Source organism: Ctenopharyngodon idella, chromosome 18 (assembly GCF_019924925.1).
Source record: "Ctenopharyngodon idella isolate HZGC_01 chromosome 18, HZGC01, whole genome shotgun sequence".
In the NCBI taxonomy this organism is placed as follows: Eukaryota; Metazoa; Chordata; class Actinopteri; order Cypriniformes; family Xenocyprididae; genus Ctenopharyngodon; species Ctenopharyngodon idella.
In genome coordinates, this window is record NC_067237.1 from 35,765,592 (window position 1) to 35,793,449 (window position 27,858).

The window sequence follows — 27,858 nt, forward strand, 5'->3', positions numbered from 1 at the left end:
AGAAGTTTTTCGCATTTCATGAGAGAGAGAATGACTGAGTACAGAAAGGCCTTAAAAACTGCTAGATCTGCCTATTTTTCAAAACTTTTAGAAGAAAATAAGCACAACCCTAGGTATTTATTTGATACAGTGGCTAAATTAACAAGAAATAAAGCTTCAACTTCTGATGTTTCCAAAGAGCACAGCAGTAATGACTTTATGAACTTCTTTACTTGCAAGATTGACAATATTAGAGAGAAAATTATAACCATGCAACCATCTACTACAGTACCGCGTCAGACAGTGCATTGTTGTGTCCCTGAGGAAAAAATCAATTCATTTACTGCTTTAGGAGAGGAAGAATTGTCTAAATTTGTTAAATCATCAAAACCAACAACATGTATGTTAGACCCTATACCGACTAAGCTATTGAAAGAGATGCTTCCAGAGGTCATAGATCCTCTTCTTAATATCGTTAATTCATCTTTATCACTACGATACGTACCGAAAACTTTTAAGCTGGCTATTATTAAACCTCTTATTAAAAAAAACACAACTTGATCCTAGAGAATTTGTCAATTACAGGCCGATCTCAAATCTCACTTTTCTGTCAAAAATACTAGAAAAGGCAGTATCATCACAACTATGTTCCTTTTTAGAAAGAAATAGTATCTGTGAGGATTTCCAGTCAGGATTTAGACCGTACCATAGTACTGAGACTGCTCTCATTAGAGTTACTAATGATTTGCTCTTATCATCAGATCGTGGTTGTATCTCTCTATTAGTGTTACTGGATCTTAGTGCTGCATTTGACACTATTGATCACAATATTCTATTAAATAGACTCGAAAATTATGTTGGCATTAGTGGAACTGCACTGTCATGGTTTAAATCATACTTATCTGACCATTATCAGTTTGTAGTAGTAAATGAAGAGATGTCATATCGATCACAAGTTCAATATGGAGTACCGCAAGGCTCAGTACTAGGACCGTTGCTGTTCACTCTGTACATGCTACCCTTGGGAGATATCATTAGGAAGCATGGTGTTAGTTTTCACTGTTACGCTGATGATACTCAGCTCTATATTTCTTCGCGCCCTGACGAAACTTACCAATTCACAAAATTAACGGAATGCATAGCTGATATAAAAAATTGGATGACCAGTAATTTCCTACTACTAAATTGAGAAAAAACAGAGATTCAAATTTTTGGACCAAAAACTTCTTCACGTAATAACCTAGAATACTGTCTAACACTTGATGGCTGCTCTGTTAAGTCTTCGTCGTCAGTTAGGAACCTGGGTGTGCTCTTTGATACCAATCTTTCATTTGAAAGCCATGTTTCTAGCATCTGTAAAACCGCATTCTTCCATCTTAAAAATATATCTAAACTACAACATATGCTCTCAATGACAAATGCAGAACAGTTAGTTCATGCGTTCATGACCTCAAGGCTAGATTACTGTAACGCTCTACTGGGTGGTTGTTCCGCTCGCCTGTTAAACAAACTACAGCTCGTACAAAATGCAGCAGCTAGAGTTCTTACTAGAACTAGGAAGTATGACCATATTAGCCCAGTTCTGTCAACACTGCATTGGCTTCCTGTTAAACATCGTATAGATTTTAAAATCTTTCTAATTACTTACAAAGCACTAAGTGGTTTAGCTCCCCAGTACCTGAGGGAGCTCTTAATGCATTATAGTCCTTCACGTCTATTGCAATCTCAGAATTCAGGCCAGCTGATAATACCTAGAATATCAAAATCAACTGCAGGCAGTAGATCCTTCTCCTATTTGGCACCTAAACTCTGGAACAATCTTCCTAGCATTGTTCGGGAAGCAGACAACACTCTGTCAGTCACTAAAAACGCATCTCTTTAACCTGGCATACACATAACACATTATCAATTTATTTTTTCAAATCCGTTAAAGGATTATTAGGCTGCATAAATTAGGTCAGCCTGAACCGGGAACACTTCCTATAACACCAGATGTACTCATTACATCAGAAGAAGAATGGCATCTACGCTAATATTAGTCTTTCTGTTTATCCCAAGGTTTACCGTAGTCAACCGGATCCAGGCCATATCCAGGTGAGATTGAGGACCTACGCCTTGACACGACCACAACGCACCCCTGAAGTGTCAGCAGAGATTGAGTCAACTAGGTCATCCATTGTGAAGGCCTCATCGACATGACAGCCAGTGGCACAGTTCCTCAACAAACCATCCATACCGGCGTGATGAATACGATGGATTGAACTGGATTGAACTGGAATAAATACTTTGAATGTTGCGATCCTATTGGGCTTATGATAACTACCTGAATCGTAACAAAGCACTGTTTGCCAGAGGAGAACTGGCACCCCCGACTAAGCCTGGTTTCTCCCAAGGTTTTTTTTTCTCCATTTTAACACCTATTTGCCACCTGTTTGCCACCTGATGTCACCTGTTGGAGTTTGGGTTCCTTGCTGCTGTCGCCTTTGGCTTGCTTAGTTGGGGACACTTGACATTTGATATTCAACAGTGCTTTGCATCTGCCTACATTGACAGCATTTTCTTTAAGAGCTGCTGTGCAGCCAAAATGATATACCATTTATCACTGTAAAGCTGCTTTGACACAATCTGCATTGTAAAAAGCGCTATATAAATAAAGGTGACTTGACTTGACTATTGTCTGATATATTACAGATCTTTGCCTTTCAATTTAAATGTATAATTTTGAATTTGTTTCATTTTTAAACACTTTGTTTGGCAGTTTTACTTTGTGACCTCATGTTGAGGACAAGTTAAATTACATGTATTTCCATGTTTAGAGCATGTATTTAAAATAATACTAACAAAATTACTAAAAATAACAAAATAAAAGCAATTAAATGTCCTGAGTATCCAGATTTCCTTTAGATTTAACTTAAGATGAATTTTGATGAATTTATTTATTTTTAACATAAAAAGGACATGTGTATAGGACATGTTTATCTCAAGAATCAGTGATATAAACCCGCAGGGCATATATTTAACTGAATTCACAATAGCACTATAGTATGGTTTTAATATATTGTGCAGCCTTATAAAATGGTCAAATAATGTGGTTCATGGATTCTCGTGTGTGGAAGGCACCACTTCTGGTATTTTGCCTGTTACTCGACATGGGTAAATTGCAATCAAGGACTTTTTAAAATAGAGTACTCAAATTTAATCGAGAAATTGTGACAGTCCTAATTAAAATAATACAAAAAAACATGTCATGACACCTTTAAGTTCAAATAAATGTGGGAAATGTGTTATAAAGTAATCAGAAACTCACCACCAGGAAACATGATTAGAGCGTTCTGCAGGAGCACATTGGATTTCTCCTTTAGTTGTTGGTTCTCCACAGGTGAAATGTCTTCTTGTTGGCTCAGCTGATAGTAGGAAAGAGCCACGGAAAAGGAAAAGTTTGGCAGCTGGGACAGATTTCGATGGACCTGAATAGGCATAAGTACAGAGAAAGTCAATGTGAAAAAGTACCATAGTGTGAAGAGTGTATTATTTAGGCACTGAAGACAACTATTCACCAAAAAGGAATTTTTGTGGTGTGAAAGATGCTGAGAAGATATTTCAGTAACTGGTCAGAGATTGCTCATAGATTGAAACCTACAAATAAGTACAGTGGATATAAAAAGTCTACACACCCTTGTTAAAATGCAGCTTTTTGAGATGTAAAAATGAATCCAAGATAATTAACGTCAGATCTTTTTCTGATTAAAAAAAAAAAAAAAGACTTAAAATAGCCTGTTTGCACAAGTGTACACACCCCTCAACTAATACTTGGCAGTCATTTTTTTAATATGAGTCTATCAATTTGGCACATCTTGATTTGTCCATTTTTGTCCCCCACTTTTAATTACAAAAGAGGTCCTGATTGAACGTATTGTGGAGGGAGCTCCAGTATACAGTCCTCCTCAAGTCATTCCGATTTTTTTTTATATATATATATATATATATATGTGGGGAAGATGTAATATGTTCTTCCAGCAGTAGGGGGGAGCTGTGTTTCATTGTTTGATTGTGCCCTCTTTACATGGGTGGAGCTGTTGTTGGTCACAAGGCTCTTCCTTTGTGACAAGGTAAGGAGGGTCTTCCCTGCTCTTTGTTATCTTATAAATGTATATGATTATTTTGACCATCCGTGTTATATAAAGAGATATATTGTTGTTAGAGAGGTTTACTAACGTATATGTGCAGTTATTTTTGATGGATGGTTTCGTATTTCTGATATTATTTCATATGTTGTAAATTCCATGTGGAGGAGTATATTTTTCCTTATATTGTATTGTGTTCAAGGTTTATTTGTGTATTTTGTGGTTTGTATCATTTGTATTTTGCATATATTTTACATCTATCTTTAGTTTTTTGTATGTTGTTGTTTATTTTTCCTTAGTTTGCAACCATGTGATTGGCTGCAGCTACAGCTATTTTGCTGCCTGTTGTAATTTGATATATAATGTTTTGATGTTAATTTGGAATTAATACAAGGCTCTTCCTTTGTGACAAGTGGCTGATGTGTACGAGACAAATAAAAAGAAAGCTTCACTGCTGTGACACAACGACGGTCTTGGTGTCCTCCTCTTACACCCAGTATATCACACAACGCAGAGACATTTGGGGGAGCACACCAACGAAGAGGGTTACATATATATATATATATATATATATATATATATATATTTATTATATATATATATATATATATATATATATATATATATATATATTTATTATATATATATATATATATATATATATATATATATATATTTATTATATATATATATATATATATATATATATATATATATATATTTATTATATATATATATATATATATATATTTATTATATATATATATATATATATATATTGGTCTGGGCTCTGACTGGGTCATTCCAAAACATTCTTCTTCTGAAGCCATTCCTTTGTGACTTAGATTTGTGTTTTATTATTATACTGACAGATAATTGAACTGAAAGGTTTTGTGCCAAAATGACAATGACAATGAGATACATCTACAATAAGCTGTCTATTAGAAACCCGAACATAAAATAGAATATATTCAGGATTTTTACCCCATTTGTATTTCCACATACTTTTAACATACTGAAATCCATAAAATGAACAATTTCTTATAGAGTTATACATATGCAAAATATATATGCACTAATATATTGATTGTATTATACTGTTATATATTGTATTATATTATTATTGTATATTATTAATGAATATTGTAAAGGCCTCTTGCTCTTACCCCTGTGGCCATGAAGGCTTTTGAAAGACTTCTGTCTCACCTAAAATCAATCTCTGATGGAACCCCTGCATTTATATCTCTCACACAGGGTAGCATAGTGGTTCACTGGGTAACACTGTTGCCTCACAACACGAATATCTCTGAGTCCTGGCTGAACCAGGAGGTGAGTGTCTATATCTTTTGTTATATTAGTGACATCAAATGTATGTGTAATTTGTAAATTATAGATTTATACAAAGAGATATAATGTGTATAAATAATTAAATTGGCATGTCAAAATAATACATACATTTTTGTATGGGCTAGATATTAGGGGTGTAATGGTTCAAATGACTCATGGTTTGGTTATGTTTTAGGGTCACAGTTTTGGTATGGTTTGGTAAGTGCCATGTTCAAGAGAAAAAGGACTATGGTAAAATAAAGAAAATAAGAACAAATAATCAAACTACAATAAATACAATTTAGCGTATTGTTCCATATATAAGACAACACTGATTATAAGAAAAATATCTTAATTTGTGTTCCGAAGATGAACGAAGGTCTTACAGGTGTGGAACTACATGAGGGTGAATAATTAATGACAGAAATTTCATTTTGGGGTGAACTAACCATTTAAATTTTGCATATTTACATATTAAACAACAAGTTGTATATCATTTCTATTATTTTTAATAAAATAATAATGCATAAGGAAAATTAGCTTGTATCTGCAAATTCTATTAATCAGTGTTAAAATAAAAAAAAGAAGAAACCGCATTTTCCATATTTCATTTGTGGTTTAAAAAAGGTAAAAGGAATGGATGCCAATTTTACACGGATCTTAAAATGTACCAACGATAACATTTAAAAATAAACACTTTTTGGTGTACCATAAAAATAACCTGTAGCCCATCTGAATTATATAACAATTAAGCTATCCATCTCATAGTGAAAACCATGTAGCCTACCAAAATTTCATTAACAGTAGAATGCAAAAACACAAGGTTGGATATCCCAGTCAGAGTTTGACTTTTTGTATTGCCAACATCCGATTAGACCTGTTTTTTATACTCTTCCCAAGATCCATAAAAGATTAATTGATCCCCCAGGTCAACCAATTGTGGCACAGACTAATTCCCTTTTATCTCCTTTATCTCAGTATGTTGACTTTTTTTTTTATTAAACCATGTGTTCATTCGTTACCATCTTACATTAGGGATTCTACTGATTTCATTAATAAGATTTCTGAGTTACATGATTTACCTGATATGTCTTTATTATTAACTTTGGATATAACGAGTCTATATACTAACATCTTACACATGAGAGAGGGCTTAATGCCCTGAGACGACATCTCTCGGCACGTGGCGACGATATACCACCTTCAGAGTTTTTGATTGAGATGGCTTCATATGTTCTGAAATATAATTATTTTAGATTTTTTTTCTTCAGATTAGTGGTACGGCAATGGGTTCGATTTTTGCCCCTAATTATGCCAACTTATTTATGGGTTTTTTTTTGAGCATTGTTATGTATTTAATTCGGAAAAAAATCATTTTTGTTCACGCATCATCAAATGGTATAGATACATTGATGATATATTCTGTATTTTTTTGGGAGATTAAAAATGAGGTTTGAGAATCTGTGTCTATTTTAAATAACTTTGTTGATGACTTGGAATTCACCTTGGAAGTTAATGCTTCCAGAGTACATTTCCTCGATATGTGGGTACAAAAAAATGAAGGCAAGTTGATTACGACTTTGTTTACAAAAGAAACGGATCGCAACACTTTGTTGCTTGCGACCAGCTTCCATCTGACTTTTTTTTAAAAAAGTGACTGCCTAAGAGTCAGTTTTTTAGACTGCGGAGGATGTTATTCTGACTCAGATTTTATAGAAAAATCAAAAATCATGAAAAAGAAATTCTTCGAAAGAGGTTATCCTTCTAAATGTATTGACGTTCTGATCTGTTAAAAAAGAAGAAGACAAAAAAAGTTAAAAAGCATTCTTTCACTTTTATTACTACTCATTCCTCTAAGTCTCATTTGATTTGAGTTGATGGTCAAATAGTTTTCTCTTTTGACAGAGGAATTTTTAGTTTGGAAAAAATTCCCTTGAGTTTAGATAGACAGCAATCAGCGGGAAAGTTGGGGAAAATCGACCACGAGAAAATAGTCTAATAAATGTAAAACAAAAGGGAGTTTACATTTGTTTAGCAGGATCCAGCACAAAGCTTCCGAGTACTTCCAATGCAGTACGTTTAACTTTCAGTTGTCGTAGTAGCCCTAAGATCTTCCATTGTCTCTTGGAAGCTTTGTGCTGGATCCTGCTAAACAAATGTAAACGCCCATCTACTCATGCATAATCCTGGATAGCAAAGCAATGCAAGCATCTCTTCCAGGGGAAAAGCTCAAATGCATTCGCCAAATTATTTCAGAATTCCAGACTGTTAGATCTCTTTTAAAACACGACATGCTGTCCCTATTAAGACTTTTTTTTTTGCAGTGCCTATTATTCCCCATGGCTGTGCGCTCATATCCAGACTTTTAGATCTGTCAAAAATCGTTACCATTCTACATGATCTAATCACGCTAGATGAAGGCTGTCTTTCTGAATTACATTTCTGGACCCATTTACTCAATGAATGGAACGGAATCTCTTTCTTTTACAATAACACTTTTGAAACCTCCAGCTCCAGCTTTTTCACAGACGCTGCTCCATCCATAGGTTTCAGAAGGATGTTTGGGAACAAGTGGTTCATGTATAAATGGCCTTTCGAGATCCTTAATCTTGCATCTGATCAAAAATCTACTGCGCTATTCGAAATCTACCCCACTGTAATCTCATGCTTACTCTGGGGAAATAAATGGTCTAGAAAAAAGATCACAGTTCTGTGCGATAACCAAGTTTCTGTAGAAATAATCAACAAAGGTCGTTTAGCTATTCCTTTCATCAATCGTTTAATCAGACGCCTCATCTGGATTAGTATTACAAAGAAATTCATTCTTAAAGCCACTTTTACTCCAGGTCTTTACAATAATAAAGCTGACGCTCTTTCCCGTTTTAAATTTCAGGAATTTTGCTCCCTCTTCCTAGACACCCTTCCTTTCAGTGCTCCATGCACTTCTTTTCGCCTAACGATTTTAGACTAAATAGTCTCACCTAATATCTGGCGGAAGCAAAAGAACTTGGTCGTATTTTTCTCTATTTTGTGCTGCCTTCACATTTTCCAATAAACTTAAAGTACTAGCTGCCTTCATGGTCTACTGTGTTAATTCCCGCAAATTACAACCCCCTTCCATCAAAGCTACTTTGGCAGGCATTCAGTTTCATCTTTGTTGCATGGACCTCAGCGCACCAAGCCTCTTCAAGCATCCTGCTATTCGACTGCTATTGAACGGTATCGTGAAGACTTCCCCAACAACCACAGCTGTTTATGGGTTTTTAAGGTGCTTGGAATTCACATGCAAATTCTAATCATTTAATCCTGTTAACGATCTTACTATGGTCAACATTACCTTGTCCAAAAAACAGTTCTCTTTACATTTAAAGCACTCAAAAACTGACAAATTCAACAAAGGGTCACACATACACTGTTCAAAAAAATTAATGAAACATTTTGAAAACACAGATCTCAATGGGGAAAAATATCATGCTGGATATCTATACTGATATGGACTGGGTAATGTGTTAGGAACGAAAGGATGCCACATCGTTTGATGGAAATGAAAATTATCAAGCTACAAGAGGGCTAAATTCAAAGACACCCCAAAAATCAAAAATGATGCAGCAGGCTAGTCCATTTTGCTGAAATTTCATTGCAGCAACTCAAAATGGTACTCAGTAGTTTATATGGCCCCCACGTGCTTGTATGCATGCCTGACAACATCGGGGCATGCTCCTAATGAGACGATGGATGGTGTACTGGGGTATTTCCTCCCAGATCTGGACCAGTGCATCACTGAGCTCCTGGACAGTCTGAGGTGCAACCTGGCGGTGTCGGATGGACCGAAACTCTGCAAAGCAGGCCCAGGCACACATAGATAGCAATACACACAGCTCTATGGAGCAGCAGCACACATATTTTGGCATTCAGATCTGCTGGGTGGGGGGTTTTTAGGCATGCTTTATTTTGGATAGCACAGCCCAGCGGTCCACTGCTTTGAGGGGGTTCTACCATCTTGCAGCAGCCTTTCCTTTGCTGTTATTTTGACAAAGCTGAACAAATTATGTATTTGCTCAGCAGCAGCATAGCAGATCTTGTCTGCCAAAATCAAGCCTATGTACATTTCATGTCCCATGCCAATAAATGCTGGTTGAAATCTATTCACTCCGAGAGTTGTCATGACTGAAATACAGATTAATGCTTACAATTAAACTTACAAAAGTTATTCATACAAGAGCCGTGAGTGATTTCCTCTGTCTTTTGTTCTCTGATTAACATGACAGACGGCAGCAGGTTTATTAGGCTGCTGTCACTTTAAGAGGTTATGCATAGATCCAATATAGTGTCACAAAATGTGTTTTCTTTCTCAACTGTTTACTTTCCAAAACTGACTGTATTTGCCTGGGACAATTTTGTGTGTATTTGGCCATTTAAGTGCAATAAGCCATGAAAATCTGGTAATCGCAAGCTGTTTGAGAGGCTGCTCTATGTGCTTGCCACCTATTTACGGTAGATCAGTGATGCATGTGCTTTTGGTATGAGTGCGAAACCTGCAAGAATGAGTAAAATTATGTGCAATACCTGCAACCACGCAGCAAAATTCGGGCCCTGTAACAACTGGAGCAAATGAGTCTGAGCAAATGAGACAAGTGAGTGAGAGGAAGTTGGTGTGTGTCAAACTGTCAATTCCGTTGGAGAGAAGAGAGTAAGAAAAAAAAAAAAAAATGCAATTAGATTTTCCAAAATCGATCAGCCCTACATTACAGAGCCCAAAAGGGAGAACTTTGAAATGAAATAGGCCACAGTGCAAGAAGTCTTTGGTCTCAACTATTCCTCCACTGACGCTTGGCAGTACCCTTGAGCCAAATCCAAAGTGGTAAGAAATTTTTCTCGAGCTAGGAAATCCAGTGTTGATTACATGCTCTGCCAAACAGATATGACCCAAGTGTCCATCAAACTAGCTCTAAAAGTCCTTAAGGAGATCCAGCAATTTTCCCTTTTGTTCACTTTTTAGACAAGTCATCTTAACCTTCTCATCTAGCAGACTGGTAGACATCCAGAAACATTAAGCTTCCAACTTCCGAAGCCTCAACCCACTCGCTCAAAACCTCACACACCTGGGGAGTATTCGTCCAAGATTACATTTTTTGACGGGATATGAATGCTAACTGACGCGTGCAGCATGAAATCAATCCCCAAAATGAGTGGAGAAAAAAGGTCAGGGATAATGACTATACTGCACTTGTAAAGGTAGTGAATGATCTACTACTTTCTGGTGATTCTGGTTCTCTGTCTATACTTCTGCTACTCGACCTCAGCTCTGCCTTTGATACTGTCTCCCATGAATTACTTATTTCTCGTCTCTCAGATTTGGGTATTTCTGGTACTGCTCTTTCTTGGTTTTCTTCCTATCTCTCTGACAGACAATTCTACATCTCAGTCAAGGATTTTCGATCACCTACTCTCCCCCTGAAGCAAGGTGTTCTCCAGGGATCCGTTCTTGGGCCATTATTATTCATAATCTACATAATACCACTTGGTCAGATCTTATGGTTATGGTCTTAATTATCACTTTTACGCTGATGACACTCAATTATACTCTATCTGTACACCTGCTCTACCTGCCCAAACTGACAAAGTCTCTGCTTGTGTGAAAGAAATGAAAGATTGGCTTAATTTGAATTTTTTTTAAACTTACCATGGACAAAACTGAGATTATTTTTTTATTGAAACTCCCTCACTCACTAGTAACATTCCTACCAATTTCACCTGTGAAATTGCTGGTTCTCACATCAAATTATCTAGTACTGTTAAAAAATTAGGTGTAATCTTCGACTCCACCCTCTCCTTTCAGTCTCATATTAACTATCACCAAATCGGCATTTTTTCATCTACGTCGCATTGCCCAACTCTGTCCCTTCATCATTATCAAAGACGCTGAAACTGTCATCCATGCATTTGTCTCATCACGCCTTGATTACTGTAATGCCCTCTTCATTGATCTACCTGCCAGCTCCATTTCCAGATTACAATACTTTCAAAACTCTGCTGCTAGAATACTTACCCATACATAGCGTTCTGCTCAAATCACCACAATTTTGTATGATCTTCACTGGCTTCCAGTTGCTTACCGTATTAAATTCAAAATTCTTTTGCTCGCTTTTAAATCTTTACATGGCTTGGCCCCCCCTTATCTTTGTAACATGCTCATCCCCTACACCCTGACTCGCTCACTACGTTCCTCTGACTCTGGCCTTCCCGTTGTCCCTCAGCATCGCCTCTCTTCAATGGGGGGCAGATTATTCAGTGTTGTTGCACCCAAACTCTGTAATTCTCTCTGTTGTGCTAATAATATCTCTGAATTTAAATCATTACTCAAAACTCACTTATTTTCAGAATATTATGTCTCTGAATAGATTGATTGATTGATTAACTAATAATTCTCTGAATGTTATGTTATGCCTCTTAAGTTCTGTTTTGCATTTTGTTGTGCTTGATTCCATTCTACTGTATGCTCCCTTGTCCATATAATGTTCCTTTACTGTTCCTTTCCTTTACTTCTGACTATTGTTTGTCATCATTGTCTACTCGTCTTATTTCTTCCTTGTTAAATGTACATAGTAAAACGTCCTTGTGCCCTGGAAAGGCGCTATATAAATAAAACATATTATTATTATTTTTATTATGACAAAGCGATGGTAGAATTTTTTACCCTGGAATCCAACATTTAGCCATACAATGCCAGTTGGACTGCAAGCCATGCTGCTGGCAAGCTGAAAAGGGTGTAAAATTCAAGGCTGAATCTTCTGAGGACATTGCAAGATGTCAGATATCATATTTGTACAAACCGCCAAAAGTGAGGCACCTGTGTCCAATGCCACAACCGCTTTATGACAGAGATTGACTTTAACAATAAATAGTGTATTCCAAAATGAAAAAGAAGTCCTCCACGTATAAGCGGCTCAGGCGGGGACACAAAACAAGCCTGAGGCACATTTATCTTCTGGAGGGAGGATTGCCTCAGTGAAACGTCCTTCCCTGTCTGAACCTTCTGCTGAACAGAATTCCGTTTTGGTTCCTCTCTGTCCGCTCAAACTGTTGTCTCATTTAAAACCTGAGTATTATATTTTTCAGTGGCCAGAAAAGGCTCAGTTTTTTGTATAAAGTTGTAGTTTCGACAGTTTCTGAAGGTGAAACCAGGCACTGAACATTTGAAATGGTAAGTTTCCCTCACTTGTTTGCTTTTCTGTATTAATAGCTCACTACAGGTGTCAGGGACAAGAATGGAATGCAGCTTGTGAGCATACATCATGGGGAAGTAATCCTCTTGCCGTACAGTGCAACTCTGTAGCATTCAAGACTATGCTCACAGATAAGGTCAATTTGTTCCTGTTCAGGAGGTGTAGATTTTAATTTCTTGAATTCAGATAACAAGTGTGCTACAAATGTTGGAAATGGTTCCTTGCATCTAGAATACCTCTCAAGACACGCTCTTGGTTATCAGATGGGAGGAACACCGTTTTGAATAGTTTGCAGAATTGTATCCAAGATGTGATGTGAACTTATTACTGTAACCCACTTCCTGCGCCTTTAGCTAGAAAGTAGTTCTATAGGCATCCACAAGCATAAGATGTTCATCAGGTTGAACTTTGGCTCTAATATTGACCAGCCAATACTGATTGTTGTAGGACTGAAGCTAGAGCTCTGGTTGCATTATTCAGTTCCAGAGAGCTTTGAGTTAGGCCCAGAGCATTTTCAGCTCTCAACTCTCCACCTGGGTGGGTCTGCAAAGTGTGTTGACTGGTCAGTTAAGTCAGTCAGGTTATCAACATGTCTGGTCATTGTAACAAGATCAATTGGATTTGTGTCAGATCAATATGGGACAATGCAATTTAACACAATTCCAATTAGCAGTAATTATCAATACAAAAAGAATGATGTGATAAATTAAGTATAAACACTTGAATACCCTAAATACCAAGAAATGTGGCTTATACCAAAGATCTGAAAAAGTCACAGCACACAGATCACTGATTAGTTCCTTTGATGAGCAAACACTGTGCACAACAGCTGAGAGCACTGAGGAGTCAGAAGTACTAGAGATGCACCAATTGCAATTTTCTTGGCCGATTCCGATTTTTTAGTTACTGTGACCTGTCGATACCGATTTTTGCCGATTCGATCTAAGAACTATAATTGACAGCATAAACAAAAATCTACTTTTCTTCAATGCAAAGTCTTATTTTCATAAAAAAAAAATAATAATAAAAAAAAAACAAGTAAAAATTCAGTAATAAAATAAGAACAAATTCCAAACAGCAGCACAAATAAATGCAATAGAATAAAGAGAGCTATGAAACTAAGTTTTTCAGGTTAAGTAGGTTTTTATTCAGGTAAGAAGGTAATCAAATGTAAAATAACACTAGATAGTCTTCATTGTAAATATTAAATACAGATTAATGCGTACAATTAAAGTTATAAAACTTATTCATTCAAGAGCAGAAAGTGATTTTCATGAGGTGCATTTCCCCTGCTGCCATTCGGCAACAATTTCTCTAAGAGCAAATTTTCAAAGAGCAAATTTCTGCGACGTTGTTGCAAATGTCACGCCACAGCTGTGGCTCGTGCAGGACTCCCCTGCACGTTGATGACGGGCACAGTGAGTGCGTTTCATGTCTGGGGGAAATCCCACTCTGAAACAGCGCTCACTGAGACAAGTTGCTCTCACTGAGAGAGCATGAGTCTCGCCTCTCTACACTCATGGATCACTTTCTTTTCAGAGAGCGACTCCGCCCCTCGCGGCCTCCCATTTTCTTGCTCCCAGGAGCCTGTGAGGAAAAACAGCGGGACAGAGGATCTCAGAGGATATGAGTGAGCTCACGTCAGCTCAGGTCCCACGTGCCTCACTCTCTCCACATAGAGTGGTTTCTCCCGTCCTCTTCTCCCGCCCACACCAGCGTCCCTCTGCTATCGTGAGTGATTTGGTCTTGTTCGGGGGGTCTGAAGAAGATCCCCTAGATGACAGCATGTCATTGGCAGCCTCAGACACAGAAGATTGGGCAGGCTTAAAGAACGACCCCGCCCCCTTGCCCATCAAAGCCAGGGCTGGAATGGACGCCAAACTTCTCCGTGTCCTGTCCAAAGCAGTCAAGGAGCTCGGATTGGAGTGGTTTCCACCAGAGGAACCAACTCGCAGTCATTTGGATGAATGGTTCCTGCCAGGGCGCCGCCAGGGCCCTCGCTATCAAGCTGCACTTCACGGAGGTCCACGACAAACTCACTAAGTCATGGTGCACCCCCTACTTGGCCCGTCTACACACATCTACTTCATCCACCCTCACCACGGTCAACGGTGCTGATGAAAAGGGCTATGAGAAGCTGCCTCCACTGGACGAGGTAGAGGCCGCGCATCTTTGCCAGCCTACTGCCATCGGATGGAAGAAGATGGTCGCCCACCCATCCAAGTCCTGCAGAGCAACATCAGCCCTCGCTGGGCATGCCTACACCTCCGCTGGCCAAGCAGCTTCTGCATTTCACACTACGGCCGTTCAAGTTTTTCCGGCCAAACTCCTCCACTCCATGGATGAGTCTGGACCTAACCCAGCCGCATTCAGAGAGCTGCGCAGCGCAACCGACCTGGCCCTGTGCGCTATAAAGGCAAGGCCATCGGCAGGTCAATGGCAAGTTTAGTGGTGCTGGTGCGCCACTTGCGGCTGAATCTAACGGAGATCAAGGAAGCGGACAAAACCCTCTTCCTTGACTCCCCCATCTCCCCCACTGGCCTCTTTGGACCTGCAGTAGGTGGGTTTGCAGAACGCTTCACTGCTGCACAGAAGTCGTCCCAAGTGATGCAACACTTCCTGCCCAAGCGTTCCAGCTCTGCAGCTGCCTCTAGTCGCCACAAGCCTGCGCCAGACTCAACAGCCTGCCAAACCTGCGCCCTCGACTGCTCAACCTGCCCCACAGCCTGAGCCTCAACAGCGCTGCAAAAGTGCCATCCCTTCCCGAAGCATCAGGGACCCCGGCCCAAGATAGTGCTGGACCCTGCGCCTCAGAAGTCGTCCCGATCCTTCAGACAGGAAGAAGGACCACCCCCCAAACTGCCTCGTTTATGCCTCCAGTCACCCGTTCAGTTCCGGGTGCTGGAGACAATGTGTTTGTTGTAAGCACTGGGCCTGTTCTAGCGCCCTTACAAATTAACCGCTGTGATAGCGGACAAAATAAAACACTCAAAAAGAGAGCATTTTTCCTCTTCCAACTATCATGAGCGTCGGGTCCCCTCGCAGCAACCCGTCACTCGAGTTAATTCAACCCCTCGTTCGTTTTACTCCAACTGCACAAACCAATGGCCATGCAGTTTCACTGCGTTATTAAAAAAGGCTTCAGTTATCAGAGAAAAAGGCTAATGAATGTTGCAAATGGAATTGAATTACTGAAAACGCAAAGTTCACAAACAGTGAAATCCTAACGAACCACAATCCTATGTGCCATTAAATCTTTTCTGTGCCACAGCTGTGGCGTGACATTTGCAACAACGTCGCAGAAATTTGTTCTTAGAGAAATTGCTCTTTAAACTTGCCGAATGGCGGCAGGGGAAATGCACCTCATGAATTAAAGATCATTTATGTGACTACGAAAATCTACTGGAGTGTGAAGAAATTATCCACAGCATCAGCAACGAGCAGGCTATGGCTACGTGTTAAAATTGGCCTTGTGCAGACTCACACATTTGGGCTGAGGCCTACAGCATTTACGGCCTACAGCATTTAATTTGTCGAAACACTGCATTTGTATAAACCTCACCATCCAAGGCCAGAGATAAAATGTTGGGGCACCACTTGTAACATCTTACATTGGTAAAATAGGGATAGCTCTCCAATGTGAGTTGCAGCAGTATAAAGCAGTAGAAACTCAGGATATTAGCATTTCAGTTTTATTCACCACTTCACCAGAAAAACTCTCCTACAAACTGTCTTTTACAAGCTTTAAGATCCTTTCACACTGGACGCAATTTTTTTCAATTGGCTTCAACCAATCAAATACAAGGAAACAAATGTGATGTCACAGCAACAATGATGGATCATCTAATAGCTTGTGTTTCGACGCATCTCGTTTTGTTTGACAAAACTAACAAAAACTACAAGGACAACAATATGAAAGACAATGTGTGGCGTAGCATTGCCAACCAACTCAGCTATCATGACTGTAAGTATGTTGTTTGATAGTTATTTGTCATTGTATAGACCTGTGCTGTAGTAAGCTAGCAGACTAAACTACATTTGAGATAGAAAGCTAACACTATTATCGTCAGAGATAGAGACAGAGACTGTGTTTACTTTGAAAATTTAGTGAGACTATTTAGGCCTGCTAATACTATACTATATATTCTTTGTGTGATAGCTATAGTTTCTAGTCGAATGATTTTGACTTGTTAACTTTGTTATGTGTCTAACTGACATTATAAAACGCACTGTGTTTTAGTTGAAGATGCAAAAAAAAAAAACTGTGGAAAAACCTATGTGAGGAAAAGGAGAGAGGAAAAGGAAACTAAAAGTAGACAGGCTGGAAAACAGAGGAAGAGGTGGAAGTATATGGAGGGCATCCTTGAGGCTTCTACTTCTTTCAGAAGGTAGCTGTAGCCTGTTCAGTTATTCAGATTTATAAGCTTCTTCTTTTTTCAAGTTCTTTGAAATACAGCAATGAAGTTGAAAAATAATGCAGAGTTTGTACAGTGAGGTGGCACAGGAAAGTTTACAGAATGCTTTTGAACAGGGTCTGCAGCAGTCTTTAGGAAAAAACATGCACAGACAAATCAATATTAAACCCTGCGGCTCGTGACGACACATTGATGTCTTAAGACACGAAACTGCAACGGTTGGAGTTAAAAATCTTCATTTGTGTTCTACTGAAGAAACAAAGACACCTACATCTTGGATGCCCTGGGGGTAAGCAGATAAACACCACATTTTCATTTTTGGGTGAACTATCCCTTTAAGAACTGGGGTTGTCAATAGAAAAGGAAAACTGTTGTGTAAAATGGATTCACAATGATAAGCGTGCTGTAGCGTGCTTTGTTAAATGAAGCTTTGGAGGCAAATACAGTGTGCTTATCATTGTGAATCCATTTAATGCAACAGTTTTCCTGTGTTCAGAAATAAATCAGAGCCATGTCATTGAGGGAGACCTCGGTTCACATGAGAAACCTGCCATGGAACTTGGCCCGCAGGTGAGTTAAAATAACGTCTGAATGTGTCCCGCACCCTCAGTGCCTCAGCTGATGCCGTTCCCTCGAAGACCTCTAATGTCACCCAACTCACTGCCCTCTGCACCATCAGAACTGTCAGGCTCTGCACCGTGGTTCCCATTGGCCCTTCGCAGGAAGTTGTGCAGGATGCAAGTTGCCTTCACAATGCTGTCAGCTGTCTCTGGAGCCACTTGCAGTCAGCGCTGGTAGACTCTCCAGCACTGGCTGAGAATGCCAAAAACACGTCGAGCCCTGGAGAGCCGGTAGTTGAACACACTCTGGTCATCTGGCAGACGTCTTCCAGGATAGGGACGGAGGAGAAAAGTTTTCAAAGGGAATGCCTCATCTGCAACAATAACAAATGGTAACGCCCCCAGCTCTGGTGCAGATGGCAGATGAGAAGGCTCTGCAATGTTTAAACTCCCAGTATTTAGGGCCTGTCCCAATAAAGAATTGGAAAATATTCCACCATCGCTGTTGCTGCCTGATGCCCCTACATCCACCACTAGGAAGCGGTAGTCAGCATCAACCAAGGCAAGCAGAACCACAGAAAAGGTGCCCTTATAATTGAAAAACTGGGAGCCAGAATTAGCTGGTGCCTGAATCACAATGTGCTTCCCATCCAAAGCACAGATACAATTGGGGAAGTTCCATTTTTCAGAAAATCTCAGGGCAGTTGTCTTCCAGAGCTCCTCATTGGGGACTGGCATGTAGGTGTCTTTTAAGGTCTCCCAGAGGACATCACAGGTTTGCTTCACAATGTTGGACACCGTGGAAATTCCAAGGCGGAAACTGGCGGGTATGGTGGTGAAAGAATCCCCAGTGCTAAGGAATCTGAGGAAAATAAATGAGGAGAATTGATTAGTAGATAGTATAAGTAAACCATATTTTATCAATAGTAAAAAATTTTTGTTCAGACATGTGATTAACAATAAAAGGTAAAACTGTTCCTGGGTCTTCTCTGATGATTTGATTCAGTTATATCCTGTCATTGTGTGTTATTTGTGTAACCTTTGTTACCTTGTTTAGCTTTACAATAGAAAACTAAAGTACCTTGTGAATGTTTATTTAAAACTATACACACCTTGACAAAAGTCTTGTCGCCTATCCAAGTTGTAGGAACAACAAATGATAACTTGACTTCTAGTTGATCATTTGGAATCAGAAGTGGCTTATATGAAAGGTAAAGGCCTCTAGATTATGCTTATTTTACCAAAATAAAATCTTATCATGCCTTGATTTTTAATTATTTAATTAGGACAGAAAGGTCAGACTTTGCTTAGACAAAAGTCTTGTCACTTAACAGAAATAATGTACAGTACAGAACATAAAGTGATGGTGCAGCAGAAAAAGAATTAATATTGTGTATGACTCCCATGAGCTTGGAGGACTGCGTCCATACGTCTCGGCAATGACTCAAATAACTTATTAATAAAGTCATCTGGAATGGCAAACAAAGCATTCTTGCAGGACTCCCAGAGTTCATCAAGATTCTTTGGTTTCATCTTCAATGCCTCCTCCTTCATCTTACCCCAGACATGCTCAATAATGTTCATGTCTGGTGACTGGGCTGGCCAATCCTGGAGCACCTTGACCTTCTTTGCTTTTAGGAACTTTGATGTGGAGGCTGAAGTATGAGAAGGAGCGCCATTCTGCTGAAGAATTTGCCCTCTCCTGCGGTTTGGAATGTAATGGGCAGCAAGAATGTCTTGATACCTCAGGATGTTGATGTTGCCATCCACTCTGCAGGTCTCTTGCACGCCCCCATACTGAATGTAATCCCAAACCATGATTTTTCCTCCACCGAACTTGACTGTTTTCTGTGTGAATCTTGGGTCCATGCGGGTTCCGATAGGTCTTCTGCAGTATTTGCGACGATTGGGATGCAGTTCAATAGATGATTCATCGGAAAAATCAACCTTCTGCCACTTTTCCCACAGTCCATCCTTCCTGCAAGCTGTGGGCCTTGGCAAATGCAACACGATTTTTTAGTTGTCTTCTGTTTAATGCTGGTTTCTGAGCACTAATTCAGCCATTGAGACCACTGCATGACAGAATTCGACAAACTGTTCTTATAGATACAGGGGTTTCTGGTGACCAGTTGTTATGTAGCTCTGCTGCAGTTGAAAAAAGGCTGGCCCTGGACTGTCGAACCAACAAACGGTCCTCTCGAACAGTTGTCTTACGGGGTCTGCCTGACCTGGGCCTGTCATGAACTTCACCAGTTTCTTCAAATCTTTTTCTTCCTCTCCACTTGACGTTTAGATACATTAAAGATGTCTGCCACCTCAGCAGGAGACTTGGTCTTCAGGCTCTTGATGATCAGCACTTTGGTCTGTGGTTGAATCTTTGGCATGCTGTCAAAGGTCAGGATGCATTTCAAATGAAGGTTGGGTGTGCTGGGGTTCTTCTTCTACACACCTGGGAATGTGTTAATTACAGTATTTGTCACAGGTGACGCTCTAATCTGTGATTGGTTGAATCCTTTAAAGATGTGACAAGACTTTTGTCTAAGCAAAGTCTGACCTTTCTGTCCTAATTAAATAATTAAAAATCAAGGCATGATAAGATTTTATTTTGGTAAAAAAGCATAATCTAGAGGCCTTTGCCTTTCATATAAGCTACTTCTGATTCCAAATGATCAACTAGAAGTCAAATTATTATTTGTTGTTCCTACAACTTGGATAGGCGACAAGACTTTTGTCAGGGTGTGTAGGTCTAAGTTAAACTTCTATCTGTAGTCCATAGGCATACAATTTCCCCACTGAGGGACAAATATAGGTTTTCTTATCTTAGACAGAAGCCTATTTATAGCCTGGGCTACTCACAGTATATGTGAGTGGGTTTCTTTTCCGTAAACGAAATGTCCAGTAGATGTCACTAGCTATTCAATCAACATTAACCTTTGACAGGTATCGCATTTCTCACAAGATTACAGCTCCTGTGGGAGTACATGCAAGTCGCTGTAGGCTATAGACAAGGATAACATAACCTTTTGAGGTACAACTTGATTTTTTTTTTAAACCTAATTGTCCGTGACTATGGAAAGTGAATGTGTTGCCGTCAGTACGACTTTGGCACTTAAATGTTTACATTGTGACTGGAAACACTGTAATATCAACACTTAAACATGACAATCAGTGACTTGATATTAAGAGGACAGCTCACCTTAAGCAGACTGCCAAACATTGCTCCGGATCGATTGGTTCCCTGAAGTTTGTGGTTTGTCTCGTCAGATGCAGTGCCACTGTCTGGAGGAGCTCTTGAAATTGTACCACGGACATTCGAAAGTAACTACGGAACCGGCCATGATAAAGTTTTAGCTCCTGTACAAAATTAGCGTACTCCCCCTCAGACTCTCTGTTCTTTAAGACTGGGTGCACCCAAAACCTTATTTTCGGTCTTTGAAAAAAAAAAAAAAAAATGAAAAGCTCGTCTTCACTGGATGATGAAGTGTCCATGTTGTTTGTCCTGAGCAGTTAAACTGACCAACTTTTTCAACAAGATGAAGATTATTTTGTTGAAATATATATATTTTTTTCATTCAGCTGTTGCGGCGAATGTTTTGGAATCCTTCAGAGCACAAACGTCGCAAATTCGCGTCACGGCTGATGTGAATGGTTTTGACGCAAACTATTCGCATGCGAACTATTCACTTTTTCGTTTCACGTCCGGTGTGAAAGGGCCTTTATGCTGTAAACCGTGTTACTTAAATTTTTACATTCTTTATTCTTACTGTTCTTTAATCTATTTATACATCTTATCTTTTATACTTTGATTTTTTTTTTAAAAACTTTTTTTTATTTTTTATTTTTATTTTATTTTATTTGCACAAATAAATGAGTGTAGTGTCTGGACAGGATCAGATTAGCCAAACAACTTTAGAATTTTGAGAATGCTTTTAGCTTCTTGAACTTTTCATGTAAATCACGAATGGGCTCTGAAGGGTCTGGGCCAAATAGCCCCTTCTGTCATGTTTACTACCTCCAGAGAGTTTTCGCAGGAACACTTTCGTAACCTCATGGGACCAAAAGTAACTTCAAAGGACCTCCTGGACTGGCCTCCTGCTGGCCACAGAGACCATGTGGCCACCCCAAACCCCAATACACATCCCACATACATATAGACACACACACACACACACACACACACACACAGAGAGACTGTATTTACATTTAGCCTCAAAATATGACTATTTTAATTTTGTTTGCTGTTATAATTTTTCTTCATCTCTTATTTTATTGTTTGCTATTATTTGGAATTTGGTATACTTATTTAAATTTAATTAAACAGTTTTAATTTAAATTTAAATTAAGTTTCCTTTCCAACAAGGATGTTCACTTACTGGAAGCACTCCCCCTTGTGGGCATTCCAGATAAGTCAATTTCCTCCATCCCTCTCCTGTTATTTCATCTTCAATTATTTCACCTTGAATTTCTTCCCTTATTTTATACACTAATTTAAATTTAATTAAACAGAGTTTAATTTGGATTTAAAAAAGTAACTTCAAAGGACCTCCTGGACTGGCCTCCTGCTGGCCACAGAGACAATGTGGCCACCCCAAACCCCAATACACATCCCACATACATATAGACACACACACACGCATGGAGACTGTATTTACATTTAGCCTCAAAATATGACTATGCCAAAATGTACCCCTTTTTGTATTCAGTGTGTATACATGTATCCATATTATATAAGCTTAGTTACGACTGTAGTTGTGTTAGTTTTACTCTAAATGTTTATATTCAAGTATAAGACTATTTCTCTCTTAATGTCTTTTCCACCCTATCACATTTAGTCTTGTTTTAAACCTCTCTGAATATTTAATTATCAATGTATGTTACGTTACTTTAAAATGCATTTTTCTATTTTTAATAGTACTACAAAGAAAATGTACTCAGATCTGACAGTCCATATACTATGCAAATTAGGTTGTAAATGGAGACAAAGAAAAAGTTTGCCTGCTAAAAAATGCACACTTGCCAATGGCTGGCGCATCCAAGGAGGCGTTTTGGCTTGTTTGTCCTTAAAAGACAACAACGCGCCTGTTCTTTTGTCTCACAATTGTCTCTCAATCGTCTATTGATTGCCTCTCGCTATCTCACGCACGTCTCTCCCAGACGTCCCTCGGCGACCGCGTATGTACTCGTAGTTTCATATATTAAAGTCATTAAATATTCACACTTGTTTTGTCTCTGTGATGCTCAAGAAAGAAAACCAAGCCCCTTTAACGTTTCTGATTTCGTTGCTATATGCTTCGTACAATTGGTGCTAGGATAGAAGATTAATCCTCTAGGCCAGAAGAGTAGTTTCCTCTTTAGAGTTGATGAAAGATATACATAAAAATAAATGTATATGATAAATGTATAATGATAAATTTTGGTGGACAGAATAGCTCGGTCTTTCTAAATTAATTCTAAAAACTAGAACTAGTTCTAGACCATATATGCATAATTGGTTATAATCTGTTATAAGTTAATTATCCATATACATAATTCCCTTTTTGGTCGATTTATATTATAATTGATCATAACGCGTAATGATTTAATTATATATATTTCTTCCATAATTCATTAAATCGTTACATGTTTTTGTTGGAGAAACGCAGGGACGGTTTAAACTTGGTTTTGTTTGTGAGCAACTCAGTTTCAGTGTCAATCTATGAGTGAGTGTTAATGTTATGCGCGCTCCATTCAGTGAGACGAGTCGCAACACGCACGTCTCTGAGAACGAAAGGTCCAGAAGCCTCAGTTCAGTACGTTAACAAACTGCTATTTGTGTCTAACATTTTAGCAAACTGTTAACAGTTTAAAATAAACTGCAGTTCATATTAAAATTGTTCCTGTAAAGGGTGGTAATCTCTTTATAGCACATTTTAACATTTCCGCTTGAATAGAACGAAGAAATCTTCTTTCAGCGTGATTAAAAGATTGATTTGAGCGAAATTTCCTCTTTTCTCTCATGAAAGGCCTTTTCAAATTGTATTGCTATAGATTTGAGTTATTGCTATATCCAATAACACAAACAAACAGCGACTTCACTCCCTTAGGCTGAATTTGGATTAGCTACCCTTGTGAACGCCTAATGCACCTCTAATCTTATCTAAATTATGTGTAGAATTCTGAGTTGTTTACACCTTGATCCAGTGTTAATTTGTAATGCAGCGAAGAAATCCTGCAAAGTTACATATTCGAGTGCACTAAACTGTCACAAAAAGGATCCATGAGATCCAAAAGTTTTGTACGCGTGATAAGTTGCAGTTAAATCAGCCACGAGAGAGTCAATCTCCACAAAAGCGCTAAAGATTTAAAATCATGAGTTTTAGAGTAGGTTGATGCAGTACCTCTGACTAAACACCAGAGGGCAGTCTGTTTAGGTGTGTAACACACCTCCCTAAGTCATTGTTGTGTGGGCTCATTAACGCCACCTTGTGGGCATTGTGTGTTAGGTCTGTTTTTCTTCCCCCTTCCTTGTTTCCATTATTTCAATTTTTCTGTTTGCTATTTTAATTTTGTTTGCTGTTATAATTTTTCTTCATCTCTTATTTTATTGTTTGCTATTATTTGGAATTTGATAAGTCAATTTCCTCCATCCCTCTCCTGTTATTTCATCTTGAATTATTTCACCTTGAATTTCTTCCCTTATTTTATACACTAATTTAAATTTAATTAAACAGTTTAATTTGGATTTAAATCAAGTTCTCTGAAATGTTGCTTTATTGCTTATTTCTGCTTTGCTTTTCTCTCTGTTATTCGGATTCCCTTATTTTATACACTTATTTAAATTTTAATTAAAGAGAATTTTAATTTTAATTTAAATCAAGTGCCTCTGAACTGTTTTTGCTTTGCTTTATTGCTTATTTTTATTCTGCTTTTTTAGCTAGTTTATTCTGATTATTGTCATTATAGACCCCAATTCTCTTGTCCTACACACTTAATTATTTAAATTTGGTTTAAGCAAGGTTTAAATTTAAATTTACAATTAAGTTGTATTTGTTTGACCATTTGTGCACTTGCAGATAGTGCTCCCTCTAGTGCTCGGTGGTGAGGCGACGGTTGTTTCAGTTGAGTGTCAGTGAGTGGAGTCACCTGGCCTAGACATTTCTGTCCTCGTACCACTGTTTCTTTCAGTTCACGTAAAGGTAGAATCTATAAGAGCGATCACAGAAAGCTGAATAAAAGATCGACGACCCAAGCGGTCAAAATCTTTATTTAGATCCGGCGCTCACCCACACAAATTGGCCCCACGTGGCCATTCCTGGCCAAAGATGATACATCTGGCCTAAATCCCACTAACTGACGCAGAGCTACAACCACAAAGAATGGGCTAAGATCGTTGGCGACCTCGCCCACAACCTCATAGCCCAGGCAAGGCTTAGCGAAAGGAGCAACGCCCACCTGGAGCAAGAAGCAGCAGCGCTCAAGCTCCAGGCCGAGGAGGCCCGGAGGAACCAGGCCCATGCTCAACATCACCTAGATCAGCTACTCCTCGAGACCCAGGACCAGTGTGGGACGGCAGATGAAACGGACCCAGAGCTACAGGAGGGGGTGGAGAGACTCCAAAATGCCCTTGCAGAGCTTCATGTAGAGACAGAGCAGAGAGAGCAGTCAGAGAAAGAATCCAGAGAGGAACTAACTGGAAAACTCCAACAAGGTAAAGCTCTCCTAGCAAGAGCAGAGATTGAACTGAAAGAAAGGGACACTAAAGCCAGGGCCTGTGATAATCTCCTTAAACAGACCCAAAATGCAATCCTTGCTCTGCAACAACAAAGAGACTATTTAACACTCTGGAGTCAGGAAACGCACCGGCGCTTTTTGCTGGATTTTTTTTTTTACACTGCAGCAAAACAGACTTAAAATACAAAATATTTTGGTTCATACTAAGTGTTATACATTGACAAAAACTGTGAAATGTCAACTTTTAATTGTGTACACTCACAATAAAAACAAAACTTTTGCTTTTATAAAATAAATGAAATATACAAGGTGCGCTGTCCAGCCGTCTCTGTCTCTGCAAACATCATTCTAAAATGTCACTAAAATTAACTAAAATACTCGGCTAATACATGCCACACGGACATGAGAGATATGTCTTTGGAAAGCTTGAAGTATCTACTTTTAAACAAACAAAAAAAATTCTAAAACAAATATTCTCCCTTTATGTAATCGGTATAAAAGTATAGAGATGTACTGTTTCTCCTGTCTGACCTAATTATCTTGTCTAATGTGTGCCCGCCCTCGCGCAGAGCGCTCTATTCATAAGATAATGTTTCATCATATTCATTCACTTTCCTGCGCGTTTAGAAGATGGCACGCTACACAGGTGAGCAGGCTCTTCAGATGGTCCTGGACAGTGAGGAAGAGTTCACTTTTTCCTCGGAAGAAGAGCACGACTCTGACGATGAACATCTGCATTTTGAAGAGCGACTTGATCCAGCCAAAGATACAGTTTCTGATGAGTAAGTGATTTAGTTTTACTTAAATTATTTGACGTGTTATTTTAAATAAGCATACATCTATATTTGCCTATTTACAAACTTTGATCTCATGAAAATGCTTATAAATATCACGATTTTCTGTTGATATTTGACTTGTTATTAATACGCATAAATAAGTTGGATACACACACTTGTTTGGTGTGCATATATACAGTTAAGTAGTGTCTATATGATAGGCATAAATGTGCTAAAATATGCTTGGTTGGTGAAGTGCGCGAACGTGTTGCTATTTGCTAAATATGCTAATTAATATAGCAGACTGCAAACATTTACACATTCGCACACTTTGTCTGGTAATGGCCCATTGACAGACATATACAGCACGCTTGTATACCCATTAATTTCCCGTCAGTTATGCATAGCTACTGGTATGAGGATAGTAACTTATAACAGTTTTCACAATTTTTTTTAGGAATGTGGCTGCATCACTCTCGCATTCACCTGCAACTCCCACTAGGGGGGCACGCAGCAACACAGTCGAAAATGAGAAAGAGTAAGTACACGTTTACCCACTATGTGTTATGTATGTATGTATATGTGTCTGTATGGCTTTCTTTCTTTCTTTCTTATGCATGCACAATATATTAGCATTAGTGTTTGGTAATGTACCGACTGAGACAAATCAGACAATTATTTGTGATAATAACCAATAATTATTTAAAGCTCACTCTGGGGTCTGTCCCCCATCCCCGAGAAATTCTCAGTTACAAGTTTTATTGCGCCAAGGAATGTTGGTTGCCACATGGAAGAGCAGAGACAAAGAGACACACAGAGCTTAAAGCCAGCATGCAATTCTCCTCCCGCTCTCTTACTTCTACGACAACACAGCGACTGCAGGGGCTGCCTGTGGGCCTTTGGGCCTGCCCTGCCCCCAACCATGTGCTTGACTAGGAGAGGGAGAACTCCCTCTCCTAAGTTGAATCACAAGTTGTTTCATATGTCTTCAACCAAAGCAGAAGATATTGGTTACAACTCCGGACCGAATCATCAAGGATTTCTCCTCAGCCGGCAGATCCGATGCTCCTCAGCCTAAAGGCATTTTGCAAGTATCGTACATTTGAACACAAAACAGCGATTTAGTATTAATTTGTAAACCACCTGTGTCAGCTAAGGTGCTTTATTACTGGGGAAACTGATGATTCTTTTCCAGATTGTCTTTGACTTTTTCCCATAGCTCCATTTCCGGTCCCACTTCCGGTTCAACTCTATCATTGTTCATTTTTACCTACGTATGTGTGTGACCTGCGTGTATGTTATGTGTTTGTTAGTTTAGTTATGTGTTTTTGAGTTAGTTAATAAAGCTTGTGCACAATACATGTTTGGTTCTGACTCCATCTGCTAATAAATTGCCTCTTAAATGATTTAGATCTTGACTACATGCTCTGAGTAGTACTGTACAATAAGAATGTTGTTTCCCATAACCTGGAAATGAACATTTCTTAGAATTAATAAACAATTAACACTGAGTGTTCACTGGACGAACAGGTTAATTGATTGTAATATTAATTTTAATGTAGCTACATCAAGTTAATCCGATTAACTGATTCACATATTCATAATTAATCATAATTAATAATCATAATAAGTTATGAATAATTATTAATATTCCCCCTTTGAGTTAATTCGGTACAGTAATGTTAATATAATAAACACTGCCCATCACTATATTAGTATTAGTTATTAATGATGCAAATAGT

General features: G+C 38.7%; 2 protein-coding genes across 6 annotated transcripts in view; both read right to left on the reverse strand.

The window, feature by feature from the left end:
- tcf25 (transcription factor 25 (basic helix-loop-helix)) overlaps positions 1-27,858 on the reverse strand; it is a 171,313-nt gene that overhangs the window by 71,753 nt on the left and 71,702 nt on the right. For all 5 annotated transcript variants that reach the window (XR_007926298.1, XM_051871405.1, XM_051871404.1 and 2 more), the window contains exon 12: positions 3,287-3,446. Coding sequence is in view for 4 of the 5 variants with exons in the window: in XM_051871405.1 (XP_051727365.1) it covers positions 3,287-3,446 (160 nt within the window). In the remaining variant the exon portion in view is untranslated. The remainder of the gene's footprint in view (positions 1-3,286; positions 3,447-27,858) is intronic.
- LOC127500336 (uncharacterized) lies at positions 12,911-26,503 on the reverse strand. The gene is made up of 3 exons (XM_051871442.1): positions 24,291-26,503; positions 20,827-22,086; positions 12,911-18,492 (listed from the first exon to the last, which is right to left on the reverse strand). Exons 2-3 carry the CDS (start codon positions 21,117-21,119, stop codon positions 17,856-17,858), a joined length of 930 nt encoding a protein of 309 aa, XP_051727402.1. The 5' UTR covers positions 21,120-22,086; positions 24,291-26,503; the 3' UTR covers positions 12,911-17,855.